This window comes from Nuphar pumila, chromosome 15 (genome assembly GCF_984573655.1).
Source record: "Nuphar pumila chromosome 15, dmNupPumi1.hap1.1, whole genome shotgun sequence".
Taxonomy (NCBI): Eukaryota; Viridiplantae; Streptophyta; class Magnoliopsida; order Nymphaeales; family Nymphaeaceae; genus Nuphar; species Nuphar pumila.
This window is the reverse complement of record NC_143263.1, coordinates 25201024-25227015: the sequence shown is the minus strand read 5'-3', so window position 1 is coordinate 25227015 and position 25992 is coordinate 25201024. Positions and strand designations below refer to the sequence as shown.

The following is a 25992-nucleotide window of genomic DNA, read 5'->3' as shown; positions in this document are numbered from 1 at the left end:
CCCCATCACCATCACCATCTCAAAATAGCTGTCCCCATCCTCATCACTATCCTCGTCCCCATCTCAAAATAACTTTATTTCTATTTTAAAAAGAAAATAGAAATGAAAAAGAGTTTAGGGTTAGGATATATATATATATATAGGGAGAGAGAGAGAGAGATTTTATAATATAAGAGTATAGTAATAATTTCATTAACGGAGATTGGACGTGGCGGGGTGGGGGCAAGAGTAAGTTCATCCCCGCCGTCATCTCCCTACAAGTTTTGATTTTCACTTTTATCCCTGGTCCATTCCCCGTTTTACGTCCTCCATCCTCGCTCCAAGCGGAGCGGGTTTAGACGGATCCTCGTTTTTCTTCCATCTATCTACTGCCATCCCTAATGAAAATCTATTATAGGTGTGTTTGAACTTTGAATCCTCGGATCTGAGGGAGATCCGAGGATTTGAAAACCAACGGTTTATATGAGAGAGACTGAGATCCCACGTTTGAGAGGCCTCAGATTTTTGCTTGGTGTCTATAACACATCAGACCATAAACTCAGAGACAGTTCCATTTAGAAATTGTTTCTGACCCAAACCCAAAGTGAACAACGGCTTACTAATCACTGTCCTTACCATACCGTTCCAACTTTTTGGCCGTGGCAAAGCGAATCGTCAGGCAGTCAAATTTGGTCCCCCAAGTCCAACACTCACTTTACGATGGGACCTGTCTCCGGACCCGAATCACTCGGACCAAAATTGACTCCCTTGTTACTTCAACAGTCACACCAAAGGATGCAACCCTGAATTCACAGGATAACGAGTTCAAACCTCACGTTTCATTTCTTACCATCTCCCTCTCTTTCCCTCCCTGATAAAAGCAGAGAAGGAAGAGACTCACGAACGGATAACAGAAAAAACTACAAACCCGTTTCTCCGGGTTCCGGAGATTTCTCCTCACAGACATTCCAATCCATTCTCCTCCTCTCCTTCATGGAGAATCAGTAGGTACGGTTCTCGTTTCTTGGCAAAGTTGTAATTTTTTCTTCCTCTCTGTTTCGTCTTAGACTTTGTTGGCTGCCATTCTTTCATTCCTTTTCTTCTCTTCTTTTTTTTTCTGGGTTTTTTTGCTTAACTCTGCGGTTATTTTCTTCTCTTCCTTTTTTCTGGGTTTTTTTGCTTAACTCTGCGGTTATTACCTTCAAATTTGAGAACAAATAGTTAAAAGTTGAACCGGGTGAACTTTGTTCTCTCTCTCTCTCTCTCTCTCTCTCTCTCTCTCTCTCTCTCTCTCTCTCTCTCTCTCTCTATATATATATATATATATATATATATATATATATATATATATATATATATATAAAATCTCATAATTTAGTTCATCTTTGGTACATGTTTCAGTTTGCATGAGCATACTTTTTGGGAACGTCTTATCTGAATTCGATGATTTATTGAGTAATTCTTCCCAGCATTTCTATCGATGCTTGGTTATTGGGTTGTTTCCACCATCTGTTCCATTCCTATTGTAGTTTTTTGGTTCCGAGTTTGTTAGAAGAGGAGATTACGGGCAAGCCGAAATTTGTGCCTCACAGTCTTTCCAAAAAAAAAAATTGTTCTTCACAGAGTAAACAACTAAACACTCGCCAACAGCCAGCCATCTCTTCTAATGAGTACATTATTCGTTCATATTTACTGCTGTTTTCTGATAAACAGCCTGGTCTTTTTGTTGCCAACAGTCAAACGTGCTTGTTTGTGTAGGTATTGTCCTGTGAATTTCGTCCACGTTCTGTCCCCTTGTTCTGATGCCATGTTTTAGAATTCAGTTTGTTGGGAATGTCTCTACAGGCATCCTGCTAGATTTGATCAAGCAATGTGTTTACATAATCTTAGTTAGAGTGCGACAGAGACAAACTTCTATCTGAGTTGCCTGTTTTGGAGCATGGTTCGTACAAGTTTATGTGAATGTGCATTTCCATGTGCGAATGCGCTCATGATACTCATGCATTTAACCTTAACCAATATGATTCAGTGGTTCAAATGGGATAGTTGGACTTGGACCAGTAGGCTAACAATGCCTTTAACCAAGCAGTTCTGGGTTTGAAATCGTCATGCGCTTTCCCCCAGCTTGGTTATCAACAGAATATAAATAAAAGAAAATTTTAAGAAAAACCATAAAAGACTAGCTAATGCAACTATGCGTGAAAATAAAGGGTTAATACCTAGAAATTAAATTGTACATAAATCTGAAGTCGCAAGGATTTGGATATGTAAGCATGACTTGAATATGTTGGCAATAACTGGCTAACCGCAGCTTGTTGGTGATTTGCATTCTAGTTTTTTTATTTTATAATATATTATCTTCTCAATAGGACTTTTTAGTTGCAAAGAGCTTTTCAGTGTTTGTGGTTGAGCTTAATTGAAGTTTCAGCATACAATCCTAACAATATGTTTTTAGTGCTTTAAATTCAATGTAATGGACATTCTCTTTCATTTCTGTGTCATACACCTATGTGTTTCTGACTCATGGTTTCCCGTTTGTCTGCTTGACAGGCAAAGGGAAGAAAGTGAATTTTTTTCTAGAACAGTCTATACTTCCTCAATTTTGACATCTGAGGTTAGCATGGCACCTGTAATCCCTTGTTCTGCTGGAAATGTCTACCCCGTTCCTCCAATTTCTTTTGCTTCAAGGAAAGTCCCTCTTACAACACAGTATATTTCTCTCGGATCATGCACTCGACCAACATTGTTTTCACAAAGGTTCCTATTCTCACGATCATTCTGTGTAAGATTAGTTGAAAAATATGGAAGGGCTGCTACTTTAAAGCATCAATCGGGGATCCCAACTTCGGTATCTGTAGGAACTGATGTAGTTGTAGAAGATAAAAAATCTGCTGTTATAGGTGATGGTGCAGCTGATAAAGGTGCTTCTTCAGATGAGTCACCTGTTTCAGAAGCAAGTGGAGTTTCCGTTTCCGAGGAAGTTAGTGTAACTTCTGCTGCCCCATCTAAACTCTCCAGAGTAATCAGAAAGAGTGATATACCACCTGTAAAGAATGAGGAACTGGTACCTGGTGCTACTTTTACTGGAAAAGTTAGATCAATTCAGCCATTTGGTGCATTTGTTGATTTTGGTGCTTTCACAGATGGCCTGGTCCATGTTTCCAGATTGAGTGATAGCTTTGTCAAAAATGTCAGCACTGTTGTTTCGATTGGGCAGGAGGTCAAAGTGAGGATCATTGAAGCAAATGTTGAAACTGGCAGGATTTCATTAACAATGCGGGAAAGGGATGATACTAGGAAGCTACAACAACAGAAAGATTTTAATGTTGGTAGTACCATTGATGCCAAAAGGAGTGATGATAAGCCAAGATCAACCAAGAAGAATACTGCAAAACCCAGTCAGAAAAAGGATGAGAAACAGAAGCCTTCCAAGTTCTACAAAGGACAGATTTTAGATGGCACTGTGAAGAACCTAACCAGATCAGGATCTTTCATATCTCTTCCTGATGGGGAGGAAGGATTTCTCCCAACATCTGAGGAATCTGATGGATATGCCAGCCTTTTGGGAGACTCACAGCTGCAGATAGGCCAAGAAGTTAATGTTCGAGTTTTACGTTTTAACAGAGGAAAGGTAACTTTGACAATGAAAAAGGAAGAGAATATTGAAGATATCAACATTCAACTCAACCAAGGGGTTGTCCATGTGGCTACCAATCCTTTTGAGCTGGCATTCCGCAAAAACAAGATTATTGCAGCATTTTTAGACGAGAGAGAGACAATTCAAAAACTGGCAGAAACTAGCACTGTTTCAGAAGTCTCGGAAGAACTTTCTGTTAATGATGGCCAGACAACAAAAGAGTACGAGGATGTGGAATCATCTGCTGATGGCAATGGAGTCCAAGAATTGCTTCAAAGTGAAGCAGGGGATGTTGGTGCTGCTACTTCTAGTGGCTCGTCAGAAGGCAGAACTTCAGACCATGTTGATGTTTCCTCTGCATTACATACTTTAGCTGTAAATGATAGAACTGCTTCAGCAGAGGTAGCTATAGTCATGGATTCTGCTTTAACTTCAACAGATCTCTCTGAGGCAGACAATGAAAAGGCAGAATCTGCAGTGGCAGAAGCACTAGTAAAAGAAGTGACTGATACTGATTCAAGCAATTCACAATCTCCAGAAAGTGAAGCTACTTCCAAGCCATCCCCAACTGATGAAAAACTAGAAAATGCCACTTCTGATTTGGTTGATAGTGTCATCAGCTCAATTGAAACGTTTCCCACTACCGAAGAGATCAGTGAAACTGTGCAAAATGCTTTAGTTGATTCTGGATCTGCTATTGTGGAGAATTCTGAGAAGGTTTCTGACGAAGCTATGGCAGAAGTTAAATCAAATGATGATGCAGAACACAGTCTAGTAGGTAATGAAGCAGAAACAGAAACACTTCTCATTCCAGAAGATAATTTGCCTTCCCCTGTTCCATCAGAAGAAATAGAGGCTTCCTCTGATGTTGCATCAGTTTCTCGATCCATCTCAAGCAAAAAAACTGGTGTCCCCCCTTCCCAAGAAACCACAGTTAGAGGTTCTTGATTTTACACTTCCCTTTCTGCTTTAATATGTTTCTGTCACTCTTTTACTTCCTGCTGTGCTCATTCACTATTGATGGATCTTGCGGGTGCATGTCATCATTGTTGAGCTTAATTCTTCTCATGATTATCATCAAACTTAGTCCTCCTTGATGACAACTTCTATGTTTATTCTCCTAAACAGCATCGAGCTTAGTTCTTCCTTGATGGCAACTCTTACTCTGCCGGATTTCCTGATTGAAAGCATATTTTTGGTTAGGAAAACCTGGATATGAGTTACCAATATTTGTTAAAACCTTAGCATGTTGACTATGTAATCACTTTCCAAAATTGTGCTATCCTTGAGTTCTATATTATGGTACTCCAGCTGATTCTGTGCTTTCATTGATTTAAGTACTGATTATAAATAACTTGTTCAAGGTTTTTAGGCCGTTCTTTTGGCAGCTATCAGCCAGAAAATGAGGTACAAGTAGATCTTATATTCTTGCTTATTGCAAGTGTCAGGTCCTTGTATGCAGGAATTTAAGGGAAATTGTGAGTTATTTTATGTTTAGCCGACTAGCTCGCAAAAGACGTGCCCATTTCCATTTCCTTATTTTCTTTTTTGTCCTTGTCCATGTTAGGGAAAAAATTATTACACTCTTATTATCATTTGCTATGGCTGATAAATTTATTCTTTTGCTCAAATTATTTCGGGAAAAACTAGAACCAAGAAGGTAAAATTTGACTTATACCTAACATTCACATATAAGAATGTCTACCAAAATCAAATAGAAAAGCTTCCTGTATTGTTTTTTGTAAAGAAATTCAAAGAACATTAGCAATTAGAGATGTAGACCTCACACAGACAATTTTATTTACATGTGCATGCACGCCCATGTATATAGTAATTGCTTTGTTCTCCTTAATTTGAGTATGGACCACCTCTAAAATGTGAAGAGTCTAACATGCAATCAAGTTTCCAACTAACTAGATACTTCAAACATTAAGGGAGTAAAAACCCTTTTCATAAGATACATTTTACAATGGGCTGAAAGCCCTTATTTATAGAGATAAGCTAAAGATCCAAAGAGAGATAGTCGTTGGGTTGTACCTAACGGCTTTAATTAGAGCCGTTGGGTACAGTCCCAACGTCTCTAATTTAAATAGCAAACTGTGTAGCTGCATAGTCTGATGCATAGTCTGAAATAGCAGACTGTGCAGCTGCACAGTCTGTCGTTACCTGACAAAAAACATAAAGTAAAAAAACAAAAAATAAAGTAAAAAAAATAAAAATAAAATAAAAAGATTACAAATATATACGTATGTACTATTTTCTAACACTCTCAAACTTATGGTGAAATCACCGAAAGTTTGTCAAGTAAAAAGCTAAATCTTAGTGAGCACAATGCCTTGGTAAAGAAAACCGTAAGTTGATATTTTGATGTTACATAAGGAAGATCAATAGTCTTCTTTAAATATTCTTCACAAACAAAATGGCAATCCATCTCTATGTGCCTAGTTCTTTCATAGAATGTATGATTTCGAGCAATGTATATGGCGCTCTTGTTATCACAGCATAATCTTGTAGGATTCCGAAGGTAAATTCCCATATCTGAAATTAGTTGTTTGAGCGACACGATTTCTATGATAGTAGTTGTCATTGCTCTATATTCCTCTTCTGTAGATGATAGTGACATCTTTTGTTGTTTCTTGCATCTCTATGAAATCAGTGACTCACCTAGAAACACATAAAAACCGGTTATTGAGCGCCTATTATTTGGATCTCCTCCCCAATCAGCATCAGAATATGCAATAAGATCTAAGGAGGAGGAAGAAGATAGAAAAACTCCCTTATTTATTGTACTTTTGACATATTTAATGATTCTCATGACTGCACTCATATGAGCTGATGTTAGAACATATTGAAATTGGCTGGCTATATGTACAACATGAGCTATGTCAGGTCTTGTAATACTTAGATACATAAGGGATCCCATGAGTTGTTTGAAGGGAGTTGGGTTGTCCAAGGGAACTTCATCATCAGCTAGTATCTTCATTCCAACAGTCTCTGGGGTGTCAACAACTTTATCATCTGATAGTCCTGACCTGTGTATCCTATGTTAGAGTAGGATACTTCTATACCAAGAAAGTATGTTAGAAACCCAAGATCTGTCATTTCAAAGGAATTTTTCAAAAACTGTTTTACTTTCTTGATCATTTCAAAGGAATCTTTCAAAGGATAAACTCAAGCCCAAATCTAATTATAATATTCAAAATATATTTATTAAATCTAAATTCAAATCTAAATCCGATCCAAATTCAATTTCTCAAATAAAAATTTTAAATATGATAAAACTCAAGAAACTAAAAGCAAAATCCAATGAGACTCCAAATTCAAATTCACACTCAATTCGAATCCGAACTAATATTGAAATTCAAATTAAATTTCAATTAAGTTTAACTTAAATCCAAATTAAATCTAATAAAAAATCAAAAACCCGATTCAGAATAAATTCTTAACCTGAAATTTATTCTGAATCTTAATTAATGCTCGAATTATAATTTAATTCACATCTTAATTTTAAATATTATTTTAGCCTTAAATTCATCATTATTTCTCATAAAAATATCAAAAATTTACGGGTTTTACATCCTTTCCTCCATAAAAAAAATTCATCCTCAAAATTTAACTAGGGATATTTATCGACAAGATTCTTGATGTTTTATTTTTAACATTTATTTGTTTAATGAGTATTATAGAAAATACTCGTTGTCGATGATTTTTTGCCGATGAAGTATTGTCTATCTTCTCATCGTTGATGTTTGGTAGTAAAAAAATAGTCATAATTTCTCACTAGCTGGAGACCACAAAAAACCTAATTTATGTGAAACCCTAGCTTTGCTTTTATACTATTTATAGGGAATTTCACAACAAAAAGGGATTTCACAATACCAGTGTGATAATTGTTCTGAATTTTGCAAGATACGAACTTCTGCAACACTAGAAAGGATTTTTGCAGCATGCATTGCGAAATTCATCACTAGTTTCACAAATTGTTTGGAATTTTGCAATCTTTTTTAGAATTTTTCAACCTCAGATGAGATTTCATTGATGAGTTATGTGGGTGTATCAGTTTAGCATCATGACGTGCAAAAATCAAAAGTTGTACATGCGAGAGGTAAAAGCAATAAGAAAAAATTGAGAACATGCGATATTGTCCATTCGACAAATTTGGTAAATTATGGAGCATTTTCAAAAATGCATTGTTTTTGTCGTACAGTACGTTATATATTTATAAAAAAAACTTAAGCATAAAAGAAAGTATGAAACTTGCCTTTCAACCTAAGTTAGTAGAGTTGACTGCAAGACAAAAAAGTTGACCAAAAGGATGCCACAACCTCGTCGGAATGTTGCACGATAAATTTGATAGGAATCACCACAAAGGAGAGAGGGAAAAGGGTTAGTGTAAAACCTGTAAATTTTAGATAGTATTAATAAATAAATAAATCATCTTTATCTTCGAGTTAGAAATGTGTTTCTATTATTTAAATCTCATTTATTGGTGTTTAAATGCTTAATTATTTATTTCTGACTAACAAGGGTAAAATTAGTATTTTTAAAACTATTTCAGATATTTAACAATCAATTATATTGCTTCTGATCAAAAATATGTTTTTAAGAGTTTTATAAAATATTTGTGTGATATCATTGAATTTTAGAATTTACTAGATGAATTCATCAAGTTAAAAATCTTAATTTTTAATCAAGGAGCATTTTGGTCATTTTAATCAAAAATACTATTTAAAATATTTAATCTATGTTTTACAATAACCAAATTTGGTGGGATGGAGATGTTGGTGTATGCAGTGTTTTCTGCTCACCAGTTAATATTTATTGGTAGTTCACCCTATCTTTCTGAATTTTTGGGGATTTCATATTTTTAGCGCTTATGGCATTTTTGGTTATGCACCTAGTATTCGGTACATCATTGCTTGAGCGGTCTTTGCGGATTTTGAAACCCCTCGATCTTTTGGGTTTCAATTTGTTGTTCTTCACATTATTAAGGTAAGTTTCCTTAACTGAACTTATAAAGAGCATGTTTAAGCACTAATTGCATAAGCGTGATGTTGTTATACTAAATAACGTCACTAAATTATAAATACAAGTTATGCACACACAGCGCACATAGTTGTGGATATCTAGAGGTGCTATGGTTGCCTATATGTTTAACTTATTTGAGTGCATGATATATTAAAAATATGATACTTTTGCTAAGAATCAAAAAAGTTATAAGCCAATGTGCATTGAATGCAATACAATACGAAATGCAAATCGGGTAAATGCTCGTAGTAAGTACATGATGCAAAGGCATCATCCAATAAATTTATTTTTATTGTATGCAATATTTTTATGCTCGCACACACCACTTAGTTGTGGATATCTAGGACTGTTGTGTTTGTAGTTTGGAGATCATGTTGAGCATGATTTGAATATATGAGAATAAAAGTGATTTTCTTGTTGTAGTTCGGAGATCATACTCGTCATGATTTTATATAGCAAAATATGGAGTGTGTTTGTTGCAGGTACATGTTTAAGCATGTATGTGTGTGAATAAATGTTGCATAAATTGATGTGTTTGATATGACTATATTGAATGCCAATGTGAAATAATAAGTGTATAATCATACACAAAAGCATGACGATAGAATCATGTTCATGATATGATTATGCAAATATCGTTATGCATGGATTGATATGTCACATGCTCTCATAAACGAACCATGATTTGTGTGAATGCTATTAATATATGTATATATATGTGAGACACATTATACATGAAATGCTTGCTTTGGATATTGATTCATATGGTGAAACAATGCATATATGACTCAAATCATGTGTGTATAACTCGAACTACGTTGGAGTTACATATGTTGAGGTTTAGTTGCTTTGTATTATAAAATGTGCATGTTCATGTATGCATGCAAGAACTCATGTTTTGTTTACGCATGCTTCAAGGTTCAATTTATGAAATGCAATGTTCTTTATGGCGATGATATGATACGTAGGATAATATGCTTCTGTATGATATGATTTAAATGCCACGTGATATAAAATTATGAATGCATGTGATAAATGTTCAAGTTCAATAGTGAACTATAGTTTATAGAACCTTATTGGTTAAATGTGTGATTTTATGATTTAAGTGCTATATAAAGTAATGTATGATGTGATGCATATTGATTGTATACATGCTTGTGCCCGTATTGGTGGCTATCGACCCTGAGAGTGGTCAATTATATTGATGCATGTATCACAATAGTTTTCACTCAATATGATACTCGTTGAGAAATTGTTCTCAAATGATTTTCTATGAGGGTGTGCATGATCAGATCAGGTAATCTGACTAGAGCAGTAAGTCTCTGTGAGGAAGTGCATTGCCCAAGAGCGGGTAGCCTGCGAAGACGGTATATTTCTGTGAAGAAATGCATTATTCAAAATCAGGCAGACCATCCGTCTAGGGCGGTAACTCCTTATGAAGTTGTACATTTTTCAAACCAGGTGATCTGACGTAGATCTTGTGAATATTTATAGGATTAAATGAAATATTATGTTAAATTATGATGATCTTCTGAGTTGATTGAGATAGCCAGTTATAAATCTATAGAAGTGGTTTTTTTGTTGTAGTATGATTATATATTGAACTCAAATGTAAGAATCAGATCCTTATTTATTTTAGATCTTGATATGAAGTTATGATTGTGACACTTATGTTAGCGTATAGGTGAATGACACGTCATGCCTACAAATGACTAGTTTTAACTTATTAGGTTAATGATATATCACGCCTACATAGTTTTATTGCAAATGATTGCATTATGATTGTCTGAGTGAATATATCACATATATGTATCATGATTGATGTGTATCATGATTATCTAACGAAATTACTTAGAATGTATATACGTGTGTTTCACATTGGAATGGTCAAATATGATTTGACTTATTGTTTATAAGAATTATGAATGCATATGAAAATGATGCAATGATATATATATATATATATATATATGTGTGTGTGTGTGTGTGTGTGATGACTTGTATGACTTGAATGCATGTAGATTATGCTTTATTATGTGAGTTAAGGTTGAATAGAATATTAAGTGATGAAATGTTTTTAAATATTTTATGTTCGAATGCTTGAAATGAATGACTCATAGGACCTTTTCTTGTCTATCACTTGACGATTGATGAATAATATATCATGTCTTTACCTTTAAATGCTTGATATATTTTCTTTAAGTTTGAGTTTTGGTTGTTTTACCGGACTTTAGTGAGTCTGGCCCCGTTTTATGGGGTATAGGTAATGCAGGTAAAGTATGATTAGTAGTTGGAGCGAAGGACTGGTCGAGCTACATCCTTGAGGGTTCACTCTTACCTTGTAATCTTGGTAGACAAGATATTTTTATTTCAAGTACGTGATCATGTAGAGACTGAACTATTATTTTTATACTTTGATTTGAAATGAAATTAAAACTCTTCATATTTTGGTCTTATATTGTATATGGTTTGAAATGTGTATATCCCGTATATTTTGATTTGATTGTTATCTTTAGTGTAACCCCGCCCAAAGTCTTAACCATTTTTTAAAATCTTTTCTGCATTATAAGATCTGATTTACTTATACTTATCAAAAAACATTTGTCTCAAAATTTTAATATTTGAACAATAATTAAGGTTAAAATTTTGGAGGCATTATAGTTAGGGTTCTAAAAAAAAGATTTAGGGTTATAATGAGAAACAACGAGAAAAAAAACCACAATGACTTTATATATGAATCAAAAAGCATGCAAAGGTAAGAACATTCGCAAAATGACACTAGGAATGATTTGTGGTCTTAGTATTTTTTTTGGATGTAAGTTGGGAGTATTTAGTTAAAAGATGTTGGTACATTTTAGAGACATTTACAAACATTATTTGTGAAGGTCATACTATATTTGCGGACATACGTTGTGAAATATACTTTAAGGAGTTTAGCATATTTTGGGTGACATTCGCAAAAATGATTTGTGGAGGTCGTACTATATTTGCAGGCATACATTATGAAATATAGTTAAAGGAGGTTTGCATATTGCCGATGACATTCGCAAAAATGATTTGCGAAAGTCATACCTATAATGCCTCAAAATTTCCAACTTAAAAATGTAGAATTATAACCACATTTTTTTTTTAAATATCACAACGGAAATAATTTGGGTTTTAAAAGTCAGACAATCTCGGCGGGTTACAACAATAAGTTACGTATTTGAAATAGAGATTCATCTCACAAACCAAAGGAAATAATTTACATTTCATAAGTCTCATATTGTTTGAAATATTACACATCCCCAAATGTTTAATAAAATATCTCATTAAAAATTAGACCCAAAGTTTCTTCCAAAATTGGCAACTTAGTTAAGGAATGATGGATTATGGTTTCACTGCACACCACGCTCTCGCACCGCATCATCATTCATCACCTACGCCCCATAAAACGGGGTCAAAACTCTTGCGAGCTGGTAAGAGAATTTACGCAACCTGCATCATGATAAGTAATCAAACATCTATTATAACATGCTTCAGGGCAATCAAATGCTTGCAGGTAAATCATCATGTAACTTTAATATCATAACACGGAATCTCAAGTAAACACTATGAATAACGTGATCATAATTTGGAATATGCAATAACATGATCAGAACTTGAAATCTCAAATATGCAATGACATGATCATAACTTGGAATCTCAAAAATGTAATAAATCATCTCTAACTATGTTAGTCAGTTAGCAGTGTTTGTATTTTTTATTTCGATAGGCTTACCTCTTCTGGGTACGCAGAGGCAATTATCATCGTGCCAACTAGAGTATACTACGGTGTTCATTATGCAAATTATATATTTATCGTAGCAAATTAGTGACCAAATAAACCAACCCAAGCCCGCAGTCCATAACCGAGAGATTTTTGGCACAAGGGCAAAATGGATTGCAATCCTTTACTATTGCAGCAGCTAAGGTATACTACTTTTGGGCAACTTCGACCTTCCTAACTCCGAGTGACCGGAGGTCCAAGGACGCCTTTGTTCCTTAATTCAAGTTGGTATGACATATAGATCAAACCTAAATATGACATCGTCACTTGGGGTTGTGTCATTACACCCTCTCTAAAGTGGACCATGGTATGAATGGGTTACATGGGTGGTTTCATCTTTATTAAGGGTTAGTATTTTATGCCCTCGCTTCACGAGGCAATTTAGGCTCAATAGCCTTCATACTTCCCTCAGGGTAGTATATATGTCATGACATGATTTTGTCCAACCCAATTCACATGCTCTGGCGCCTTTAGCCCAAGTGAGCACCTCGTCGGTGAAGGCGATAACAAGGATTTTAAGTGTGTAGATGTTTGCATAATAAGTGAGACTTTCTCTCACGATGTGGGGTCACAACCCACCCAGGCTCTCATTAGAGCACTAATGCATTTCACAGTTAGTTCATAACTACACATAAGTCCAATAATGTTCATACATGCCTTAGTTCATCATGTCATAGCATAATAAAACATAATAATCAAATATAATTAGATGTATTTTTACAACATGCTATGTATATCATTTTGTGAATGCATCATAGACAATTTGAGAGGCAATAATCTATATGAAAAAATGAACATCATGATCGCATGCTTTTATGCATTATATGCTACTTATGCAAGTTCAAGTATATCCTCATGTCATATGCATCTTTTATTTTTTGCATAGCCTTAATGTTTCATAAGCAAATTTGCATTTAGCATAATACAAGCAAGAGTTATCATAAGGCACTTGGCCCATGCATAGACATTATGACACAATGTTTTTATGTCAAGCTTAAGCATAACATGAGTATTGTCATATGGTAAATTCTTTGAACATAGGCAAGTGCAATGTCACCTTGCAATTACCATAAGCATATGTAAAAATACATGCAATGCATCTATCATACGTATAGAACCATACGTTCCTTTCGTATTGCATTTTTCTCAAGTATAAGTATAGACGAAAGTAAGCCTTTCATGTGAAAAATCATCGCGCACTCATTGGAATCATATACATACATGTATTGATTCTTGTATAATGTAACATCGCTTCGGTCATACTCATTCATGTAGGCAAGAACGAATTCATTCTTGCATTGCATTGATCTTAAGGCAATTAAACCCTAAATTTCAAAAGTGTATGCACATCTAACTCGATATGATGTTTTTACGTATGGAAAAGCTTAGGCATACACAAGGATTTTCTTCCAAGTATGCGTAGGAGAGTATTGCTTGCATTGGACTTTGCACAATCTATACAAGTTATAAACTCTATTTCATCTGTTCCAAAAACTGATTCTTGTAAATACCTTACTTTCCATTTCTTTCTCCTTTCCTTTTTTTTGGCTTTTCTCCCTTCTTCTTCTTCTTCTTTTCTTTTCTTTTTGATTTCAATGTTGATGGAACCACCAGTTGTTGGTCTGTCCAACTAGCTTGGGACTGGTCTGGACCAGACAGCACGGTTTGGTTCAGACTTGGCTGGATCGGACCATTCAGTCTAGCCGGTTTGAACCGACTCAGCACAGACTGCCCGAACCGATCTGCCCAGTTTCGGGTAGGTCTGTGCCGACCCAAAAGGACCCAGGTCTAGACTGATTGTTGGTTCATACTTGTACGGTCTAGGCATGGTTCAGACCTAGCCTAGACCACAATTGTGGTCCGGACTGGGTATGTTCGACCAGCCCTTGTTTCATCATAGTTTAAGTAATCCGAATATATGTATGGCAAAATATTTTTGAAATATATTTGTTGTTTAATTTCAAGAGTGAAACCTCAAGAAATAAGAGAATTGTCAAAAAAAATATGCATATTGGTTTCTTCACCTTTTGACATAATTCATTACCTATTAAGACAATTTTCTTTTATCAATGAGTTTAAAGAATTTGAGTATCACAATGATTATCTAACATTCTTTTTCTTCATGAGTTATTTTAGCTTTTTTAAGAAATTGTTTTCAATTTGTGAATTCTATCACATTCACACGGATTTTCAAGAAATCATTTTCAATTTGTGAACTCTATCACATTCACAAGGATTTTCAAGAAATCATTTTCAATTTATGAATTCTATCACATTCACACGGATATTCAAGGCATTATTATTATTAAAAAACATTATGCAGTAAAAATGATAATCTCTTAAGTATGCTTTGCTTAGAGAGAAATAGAATTTGTGAGATGCTTTAAAATTTTCAAGAGTGATAACTTCATTAAAACACAAATACTTTTTATGATTGATCATGGTTTTTGAAACGATGAAACACCATTAGAGTTGGTGCACCTCCATTTCAATCATGTACCTTGCCAAAATCGTGTGTGGTTCAAGAAATGTATACATAAAAAGAGATAATCATCATGGTTCATATCATGCAAATTCATTTACCATACCCACATGTATTATGAAACACATGTTTATATAGTTTGAGGAGAGAAGAGTTTGAATAAATATCAAAATGTATAAAACATAAATCCATTTACCTTATCTTGTTATTGCAAGTAACTTGAACTACTTCACCCTTAGATCTTACTCACAAATGGTATAGGTTAGAGTTCCTCAATAGGTACCCTACACTATGCTAAAGTGGAGAAGATAAGTGAAATATCAAAATCGTGGGAGAGGAAGAGAAAAAGAAAGAGAGAAGAGAGGGAGAGTTCTTGGATGCCTCTCTTTCTCATTTTGGAGTGGTATTTATAGGCAAGAGATAATGATTACAAGTAGATGTATGGTTTAGATCATTTGGAGGGAATGGAAGGTTGAGATTTGTCCAACCCAATTCTCAAAAAAAATCTTTCATGCATAACCTTTGACTTACATAGCACATGAAGACTTTTCCTAATATGAAAACCTACACCAATGCTAACAATTTTAGCTTTTTTTTCTTTTGATTTACCTAGGATTTGTAGATATTCTACTTGGGATTTAGTAGATTTCACTTAGATTGCAAATCCCAAAGTCATGATTAGCAAAAATTGCCCCCCTCCTTAGTTTTAATTCAACTATCTTTAACTACATAGTTACCTTTTTATCATATTTTATTATTTATTATTTGTATCTTTAACTACATAGTTACCTTTTTACCATATTTTATTATTTATTATTTGTTGATATTACTTTTAGGAACCTTAATTTATGAAAATTCCATATTAGTTCTTATTTTTCTTAAAATTCTATTTAGTTCTTAGTTTTCTTGAAATTCCATATTAATCTCTCTTTTTGAAATTCCCATATTAGTCCTTATTTTCTTGAAATTCCATTTCACTGCTTTTTTTTTCTACTTTGGATCTTCTATTTGGATATGATTCAATTAGGTACAAACTCTACATTAATACTTTAATATATTTTTTCTTAATTAAAAATCATAGCTTAAAGAATAATTCAAAAATAATTAGTTACTCTAAGGTTAATTAGACACTATTTCTAATCAATTAAAATCATTTAACAAATAATCACTAGTTTAATCTTTTTTTAATTAATATGAAAATTCTACATTCTAAAAATATAAACAACATTAATTAGCTAAGTTAAACATTAAATCAATATTTTCATGACATAATTTTTTACATTAAAAATCCTCTTTATTGGATTAAAATTTCAAAAAAATTGTGGGTCTTACAATACCATTTATGCATAAAGGCAAAAATATCCTAAAAAAGTTGAGAATTAGATATTTTAGATATGAAGATTTTAGTAAATTGTGAGGCATTTTGGAGAACACACTATTTTACAAGGTCAATACTATCATTTTTCATAAAAAGTATTTAAGATTTTGTTGTAACCCTTGCATAGTTTGTATCATCTACACTAGAAGGATGAAATTCCCTAGTCCCATAATGCATAGCACGGATTTTGGGTATGTTGTCCTAAAGAGTACTTTTGATCATTTGGATTGGTCAAAGCAGAGAATGGGTTTTGGATCCTGTATCTAGAAGAGTTCTTTTGATTATTTGGATTTGCCAAATTCCCAGGATTCTTTCCAAGAGGCTATGTCAGGGAGAGAGATAGAGAGTACACAAGTGCACGCACATAGCTTGCATAAGAGAGAGAGTGCACTAGGGATGACAATGTACTTGGGAAACGGGGGCCCACCCTGCCTCACCCAATTTGGACCGGGGATGGAAGACATGAAAAGGTAATGGAGGCGAGGATGAAGCTTAAAATCAAAACTTGTGCAGGGATGGACTTATGCTTTCCCCTGCCCCACATCACCCCACCCTGTCCCCGATCCCTGTTAGTAAAATAACTAAAATACCTTTAGGGATGGCAGTGGACCAGAGCAGAGCCCCGCCCCGTCTCACCTTGTTTGGATCGGGGATGAAAGACATAAAGTGAAGATGGAGGCAGAGATGGAGGTTTAAATCAAAACCCGTGCGGGGATGAAGGTGAGAATGGAGGGCAAAATTTTGAGACGGGGCAAGGGTGGAGACATTGTCCCACACCTCCACCTCAGTCCACTGCCATCTCTATGCACAAGAGCACGCACATACATACCAAGTTTACATACAAGTCACTTCATCTGATCAGGCGACAGCTGTGCAAGCCTATACACTTTTACATGGCTTTCACCAGCGTTGCTTTACAAAGTGGAAGCCCGAGAAAGTAAGCATAGCTCTTAAATTTCTTCAGTACTTTGATCAGTAGCCAGACTCTGCTGGCGAAAACAAGATTATTTTAGATTCTTAGAAAAAAAATGTTTTTTTATGGGCAATTTAGGCCGACCCCTGGTCCCCTACCGGTGTATTCCAAAAATAAAGCAAAGTTCACAAATATACAGTTACAGTGTATGTCGGAGACGATGCCAGTCCGGTGGCTTGTCCTTCCATCTTGTCTTGAGTCCTGGCCAGCTATATGAGCTAGCTTGCAGGCCATTTCCTTGTTATCATTAAAACCAATAAATGTTGGCAATAAGAGTTTTTACTATAGCATCAGCCAACTCTCAAGTAGATCACAGTTATGCCAGTAACTAAAGCTTATGATACAACTCATTCTAGATCAATTATCCTCCAAACATAAACAAAAGATTCTTTGTTTATCCCCATCAATAAAAAAGAACGATAATTTCACAAACTAAGAGCAGTACTGAGGGACGAGAGAGGTCTTTTTCCTCGACTCAGTGCACATAAACGATCATATTACATAAACCAAGTGTTAAATTGTTTGGTACCACCCTCATAACAGGTCATCAAAAGTCCATCCTCAAATATCTTTACAAGGACCTAAGGGGTAAAGCGCCAGAGGTCGACTGCAATATCAACTTCTTTCTTTTTATGGAATTTGTACATTTGAGGCACATCGAACCGAAGCTGCAAAATGTGAGCAGATTGAAACGAACCAAGATAGAAATACAAGGACAAAGAAGGATAAACAAAAATAAAGACAAGGCATGATTGCTTCAAAGAGAGGTGTACAACACTGTTTATTTTTTTAATGGCTTTAGCACGAATCAGAAAACCAATTTTACAGCTCTATATGCAAGCTTAAATTTTAAATTTAAAACAAACCAAGATTACCAAACAGCACATTCTCTCTCAGCTCTGACTATGGATCTCATCATTCATCATTGTTTTAATCAGAAGGAAAGGGAATCGCAAAGAACAGCATGGATGCAAACAATAGATACTGCATATGTGAAAGTTTTCTGAAGTAACATGCCGAGAATGAAAACTAAGCCTCATATCCAGTACAAGGATAATTTTTTTCCATCCATTGTCGCCAAGCTTGAAGAGATAAGCATTAAGCTAAAGTTAAATCCAGAATGCCATACCTCCATATTATAATACACAAACCTTTTACTTACCTCACATAACACCTCAGCATTTGTAGCATTAAAATCCCTCAAGGCTGCCCTTTTGATATGCTGCAGTCAAGGAAAAGAGATGCATACAAAATTATAAAGGATGGAAAGACAATTACTGCACAAGATATAGACAAATGCACAAAGTCAACAAGTAAAATGCATCAAAAATTTGTGAAAATCTTGGAAGTCAGCCCTAACCTTGGGAGTCATGCCCTACAAGAGGAGAGAACACAAGAAAGGAGAGTCAGTGATGAAGGGACGTCCAGCTAGTCTCTTAAGGATGGAGTCGAATATAATTATTAGTGATAAAAACTGATTTATAAGTATGCCCTTGATATTACAAATAGAACCCCACATAACCCATTATAACTCAATGGATTAAAATATCTCCGAGTCATCATGTACAAACAGTATAAAAATTACATAGCTACATAGTCTATTCTTCCCATTCAAACCGTACAGGGGTAAGAACCATGGACAGTTCTCTTCAAGAGCCATTGCCTTACAATTGAAACAGTTTGGTAAACAAATCTGCAATTTGGTCCTCCCTCTTGAACTGGATTGATTAAGATGACTATCACACTCCAATTATTGCAATAGATAAGAGATATCCCAAATGTCTGATGTAGTGATGTCAAAAAAACAGCGAACTCATAGTACTTTTGAGTCATTGCAGCCGTTTGAATGGTATTCAACCTCGATATTTCATCTTGTAACTGTTGCTTTTTACTGAACCAAAAAACTGTGTGATCCCAGATAAACACCACATCCAATAACAGACCTATCAGCTAGATTTTCTGCCCAATCAGCATTAGAACAAGCTCAACAGTTAATGTCACGTTCAAAGGCCCAATTACAGAACTCACAGTACTTTTGAGTCATTGCAGCCATTCAAATGGTATTCAACCTCGATATTTCATCTTGCAACTGTTTGTTGCTTTTTACTGAACCAAAAAACTGTGTGATCCCAGATAAACACCACATCCAATAACAGACCTATCAGCTAGACTTTCTCCCCAATCAGCATTAGAATAAGCTCAACAGTTAATGCCACGTTCAAAGGCCCAATTACAGGCTTCTTATAAACTTACCCAACTGTAATAGTGCCATCAACATAACATGATATCCTTTTGACAGAACCTATGACTGACCTTGGTGAGTGCATGAAATTGAGAGATCTGAAGAGGTAAGTCATTCTCTTTGTCATGCATGAGATGAGTACTAAATGCAATGGGTGTCTTTGCTGGCTTACAATTAACCACCACTACAATTTAGTAAATCCAAGGCAAACTTTTGTTGAGTCAAAATGAAGTCACTTCTGTACGTATCCACCTGCAGATCAAGAAAGCATTTGAGTGGAATCAAATCCTTCACATGAGATCTCTTATTAAGAATCCCTTTCAGCTGCTCAATTCTGCAAACAACATATCCTGTATGACTATATCATTCACATACACTAGTACAATATTTATGACACATCCATCATGGTGAATGAACAAAGATTGCATTGACTTCTCATAAAACTAAGACACTTGATTATGTTGTTGAAAGTCTCAACCAAGTCCTAGAAGCTTGGTTTAGGTCATCTAAAGCCTTTCTTAATTGCAGAACAGTAGCCTCAGCATTCCCTTCTGAATACCCTAGAGGATGGTCCATGCACACTTTTTCATGCAAACCACCATAAAGAAATTCATTCTTGACACATAACTAAACTAATTCCTATCAGAAAGTAGCAGCCAAAAGCATCACACAATAGTGATCATGTGAACCACAGTTAAAAGTCTAGCAAAAAGGTAGTGCATTAAGTTTTGTATATCACTCCACACTTCCATTAGCCTTGTATTTTACTCCATATACTTAACTCGACACCCAAAAGCATTCTTATACATAGGTCCTTCAACAACCTCTCATGTCTCACTCTCATGTAAAGCACTAATTTCTTCATTAATTGCCTCTATCCATTTAAGGTTCATATATGCTTCACAACGATTCTTAAGTTCATGCATTGGATCTAAAGCTACAGAAAAACCAGATAGTCAAGAGAAAATGCTGGATAAATATTGTACTTTTCAGGTGGACGTTGAATTCTATTTGATCTATGAAACACCTCTTGGCTCTTGCTGCGCAACACATGATGCACATTGATCATGTTGGGCTGCACTTCCTTCTTGATACATCGATCCATCATTAGACTCCAGTATTGCTATGGTGGATGTCATACCTGGCCTCATATTAGATGTGGAAGTGGTTGTATATTTGTTCATTTCTTTTGTGATAAACATGCTAGAAAAAATTAGATGGCACATATTGGACCTGCAGCTGCATTGGAATTTGTGTCTGGGACTGCGACTGCAACAGAACAAGTCTGAGGTTGTTCCAATTGCTGAATATAATTGTGTTGAGGAACATCTTGAGTGTTTTCATGTTCAGTGGCCTATAATTTTGTAGGTTATGGCCAGAAAGATTTTTTTTGTGGTTTTAGTGAAGCCATTGTCATCACTAGTCTCATGTCTACACACATCTTCAAAGAAAACTACATGCTTGATATGAAACACATCTTGCATTCAAACCATAACAGAGATATTCTTTATATTCATCATCATAACACTCCTTTATCTTAGGTGCAAACTTGTTTTTTTACAAGAATCTACATGAAGCAGATACTTGCAGCCAAAACCACATTAATGATGATATTCTGAATTTTTACCATAAAGTAAAAGATGAGGAGAGTCTCCCTGCAATCTAGACAAGGGCATGTGATTAATAAGATGTACAGTAGGTTGAAAGGCCTCAATCTAAAGATTTAGCCCCATAGTTGCACCATCAAAGTGAGGGTCATCTCTGTGATGTGTCTCTACTTTCACTCTACAACACCATTTTGCTTAGATGTCATAGGACAAGGCTTCTCATAAAATGCCATAATCATGTAAGAATTTAGTAAAAGCACCAGTGACATTATCTCCCACCATCACTATGTAGAATAAAGATATTACACGAAAATTGCATTTTGACAGAGAATTTGAGCCTCTAAAATGTAGGCAAGACTTGATCCTTGGATTTTAAGAAATAAATCCAAGTGAAATGAGTATGATAACCAATAAAAGTGACATAAAACCTTGATTAAACACAAACATAACTGGCGCAAGACTCCACACATCAAAATGGAAAATTTTGAATGGAAACGAAGTTGTTTTATTAGAATGCTTAAAAGACAATTCATGACTTTTGCAAAGTCTAGAACTTGAGCAAAGGAAAGAAAATAATTGGTCGTCTTTTAATTGAACAAGACTTTAATTACATAAAGACTCCAAAAATTAGAATTGCAATGACTTAAACATCAATGTCACGGTCTAGCTTCTTTATTGGATTTCTCAACATTTGACATGAGCAATAACTTCGAAGAAGACAAGGTAGAGCTTCACTCATGAGATAAAGACCCTGTACCTTTTTCTTTAGCAAACTTCTGATCTGTATAAAAGTCCTTTACAAAAATAAAAAGAAAAAAATGACAAAAATTCATTTGCTGGGTAAGTTTGGGCACAGAAATCAAGTTCTTTTGAATATCGGAAACCAAGAGTATTGGACAATTTGAGCTGACTAGACATTGTTGGAATAAGAGCAGTTCCTACATGTGTGATTGCGTGCCTTTCCATTCCTAGTGACGATTTTACTTAAACCATAATATGACAATGCATGAGAGATCATACTTGCACTGCCAGTAACCTGGTATGCAGCCCCTAAGTCATGTACCATAGTCATGGTGGATGAAGAGTAATATTGCAATGCAGCCCATCAAATTCTGATTGGATTATGGCCAACATTGAGTTGATTATCATATGCACAGCACTATGACAGCATAAATGAATGTTTGTAATACAATATGGAACAGATACACTTAAAGCATGTGCATGACCAGATAACCAACAAACTAACCACGATGAGTTTCATTAAGGATGTTGTATCTAACAGAACACACTTATATTACTATGAATGCCTTCAATCATATAAAATTGGCAATGATGTCACATAAATTTGTTATTTGTAATCATGGATATGATAAAAGCTTTATCTACAATTGCTGCTAACCAGAAAGAATCTCAACGTAAAATAGCATTCTTGAGAGGGGCATTCTCATAAATTTATTTTCATAATTGTTTGGTTGAAAAAAAATAACTCATTGCTTACATCTCTTGTAGAAGTCTTATGTAGTGAATAGACTGCACGAGCAGCAATCTGCAAAGATAAGTTGAGAGGAAAGCATAAGGTTTACTAAGAGGAGAAGAACAAAGCAAAAAGAGTTGGTTCTCACCTTCAAAGCCTTCAATAGAAAATCCATGTCAGACCCCTTTTTCCGGGTCCCAAATGGTGGATTCATAACAACGGTATCAACTACTGGACCTGAAAGAGAAATTACAAAAACTAGTAGAACACAAGCAAAAGAGGCAACCAATCTAGCAAGCTAATGCATCTAAGTTGCTCTCAACAAGGATCAAATCAAACTTTGCATCGCAGTATTAAAATTACTAGAAAACTATAGGCCCTACCATGAAAATATTCCCCAAAAGATGAGCCAAGAAGTGCCAGCCTTATAGCACCAATAAGGCTTATCTACATGGATAACACATCCAATCATGCACACATGAAAAGAAACTGTAGAAAGAGAAACAAAAATAGGAATTCAAGAAAGACATTACATGAAGAGGTGAATGTTGATGCACTAAAATCTGCACATGCACGTGTGAGCACAAGTTTGTATGTCCATATGAGAACCATCCATGTCCACATTCTTTCACATATACTAATAAGATCACCAAATCTTTTTGCCAATAACAATTTTCAAACTATTTTCTTAAGGTATTACTCTAATAATCACTAACGGATATTTTGGTAACTCTGCAGTAAGTAGTCAAGCACTAATCATGCTTTGAAGGAAATTTTTCATATTTTAAAGCATAACCTCTAAATATGCCTGCAATTTTCAGAAAAGCTAAAAACCTTAGTGGTGATTGGTGATTATGTAAAACAGCATTGAGCTAGGATAAGTAAACCTAAATCAGCAAAGTTTTAACAGTACAAAGAAACTATATCATAGGCTTTAAAACAGTCAATGATATAGGCCATATATGAATCAATTTCATATAAGCATGATCCTGTTATCAGAAATCAAAACCATAATAAGTAACAGAAATAGAACAGTACCTCTCCATTCTAGATGATGGATGTCGCATTGAACAAGATCCATGTCCAACTGTCCTTATGATCATTCAAAAAATGTGTCATATGTGCACAAAGAATTTTTTTGAAGTAAATAAACATCAAAATACAAATTAAAAAGTTCAAATTATAGAAGAAATTGATGTTTTTATGAACCGTGTCCTGCACACATTAACAAAGAAATAATAGTCCATTGGTAGCACTAATTGAAAAGTACTGGAATAAACTTTCCATATCAGAGAGTGCATTGGAAGCCCTAGCATGTTAACTTCTCCTTTTTTCCCTTTCTTTGTCGAGTGGTTGGGTGGAAGGATGTCGTGGCTCTTACATGATAGTTCTTATTTATCTTAGTTTTGCATTTAGAAAATGCATACAAGATTTATTATTTCTTTTCTTAATCATATACACAAGAATGAGATGATTAATCAATAAAGAGAAAACAATGTAAGGGTTATGAAACAGTTTGTGGTCCACCACATATTGGAAACCATTGGGAACAAGATCAATGTCCAACTGTCCTTATGATCATTCAAAAAATGTGTCATATGTGCACAAAGAATTTTTTTGAAGTAAATAAACATCAAAATACAAATTAAAAAGTTCAAATTATAGAAGAAATTGATGTTTTTATGAACTGTGTCATGCACACATTAACAAAGAAATAATAGTCCATTGGTAGCACTAGGTTAGCCACTTGGAACATAGGGTCTTTAACTGGTAAGTTGATAGAGTTAGTAGATGTTATGTGTAGGAGAAAGATTGATATTTTATGTCTACAAGAGACCAAATGGGTAGGTGAGAAGGCAAAAGTGATAGAACCTCAGGGATATAAGATTTGGTATACAGGAATAAATAGAAATAGGAATGGAGTAGGGATTGTTATGAGTCGTGAGTTTATAGATAAGGTAGTTGAGATTCGTAGGAAGGGTGATAGGATTTTACTTATTAAATTAGTATTAGGTACGGATATTATTAATATTATTAGTGTTTATGCACCCCAAGTAGGTTTAGATGATTCCATTAAGCATCAATTTTGGGAAGATTTAGATGGAGTAGTACAAGGGATATCTTATGGTGAAAAGCTTTTCATCGGCGGTGACCTTAATGGACATGTAGGCATTAGTAAGGATGAATTTGAGAGTATCCATGGAGGCTATGGTATAGGAGAAAGAAACGAAAGTGGAGAAAGGATTTTAGATTTTGGTTTGTCCTATGATATGATCTCAGCAAACACTTGGTTTAGGAAGAGGGAGTCTCACCTAGTAACATTTAAAAGTGGGGTTAATACGAGTCAGATAGATTTTTTCCTACTTAGAAAGAGAGATAGGGGTTGTTGCATCGATTGTAAGGTTATACCGGGAGAAAGTGTAGCTACACAACATAGAGTCTTAATTTTAGACCTTAGAATTAGACAATGCCGCAAAAGGGATAGACATAGGATAGATCCTAGAATTAAGTGGTGGGCACTGAAAGGAGCTAAACAAAGAATGTTTATAGAGCAGGTAGTTAAGGAAGTTGATTGGTGTCTCGAGGAGGATTCAGACTCAATGTAGAATAAGATAGCGGGTGGCATGAGAAAGGTGGCTAAGGAAGTATTGGTGAGTCTAAAGGCAGTGCACCGCTAGGTAAGGATACATCATGGTGGAACGAGGATGTCAAATTAGCTATTAAGGTTAAAAGAGAGTGTTATAGAAATCTAAGTAAGAGTCGTGATAATGAGAATTTGGAGAAGTATATGATAGCAAAGAAGGAAGCTAAAAAAGTACTTCGAAACGTGAGAGATAAGGTATATAAGGAGGTTTATGACAAGTTGGATACCAAAGAGGCTTGCAAAGATGAGAGATAGGAAATCGAGGGATCTGGGTATGATTAGATGTATCAAAGATGAAACACAAAGGGTTTTAGTCAAAGATGAGGAGATTAAGGAGAGATGGAAAGATTATTTTGATAAGCTATTTAATGAAAGTCATGCTCAAGATCTTGGAGACTTGTCCATTCCTTTTCATGAAATGAATCGTGACTTCATGCGCAAGATTCAAAAGAAAGAAATTGCAGAGGCTTTGAAGAAAATAAAATCAAGACGGGCAGTTGGCCCAGATGGTATACCTATCGAGGCTTGGAAATGCTTGGGAGAGAAAGGTTTAGAATGGTTGACAAATATTTTTAACAAGATTTGGCGGACAAATAAGATGCCTAATGAGTGGAGGAAGAGTACTTTGGTGCCTCTATATAAGAATAAGGGTGATATACAAGATTGCACAAACTATCGTGGTATAAAACTCATGAGTCATACTATGAAACTTTGGGAGAGGGTGATTGAGTCTAGGTTGT

General features: G+C 35.1%; 2 protein-coding genes across 2 annotated transcripts in view; one reads left to right on the top strand and one right to left on the bottom strand.

Annotated features, from left to right (window-relative positions):
- The first annotated feature begins 852 nt into the window (after positions 1 to 852).
- Positions 853 to 4916, top strand: LOC149814862 (polyprotein of EF-Ts, chloroplastic-like). Its single transcript, XM_089989440.1, has 2 exons — positions 853 to 987; positions 2530 to 4916. Exon 2 carries the CDS (start codon positions 2600 to 2602, stop codon positions 4562 to 4564), a length of 1965 nt encoding a protein of 654 aa, XP_089845566.1. The 5' UTR covers positions 853 to 987; positions 2530 to 2599; the 3' UTR covers positions 4565 to 4916.
- Positions 4917 to 17690: 12774 nt separating this feature from the next.
- LOC149814861 (S-adenosyl-L-methionine-dependent methyltransferases superfamily protein) overlaps positions 17691 to 25992 on the bottom strand; it is a 31382-nt gene continuing 23080 nt past the window's right edge. Inside the window, exons 6-10 of the mRNA XM_089989808.1 lie at positions 23647 to 23695; positions 22757 to 22845; positions 22633 to 22680; positions 18448 to 18507; positions 17691 to 17953 (exon numbers count right to left, since the gene is read on the bottom strand). Of these exons, the coding sequence (XP_089845934.1) occupies positions 17867 to 17953; positions 18448 to 18507; positions 22633 to 22680; positions 22757 to 22845; positions 23647 to 23695 (333 nt within the window). The 3' untranslated portion in view covers positions 17691 to 17866. The remainder of the gene's footprint in view (positions 17954 to 18447; positions 18508 to 22632; positions 22681 to 22756; positions 22846 to 23646; positions 23696 to 25992) is intronic.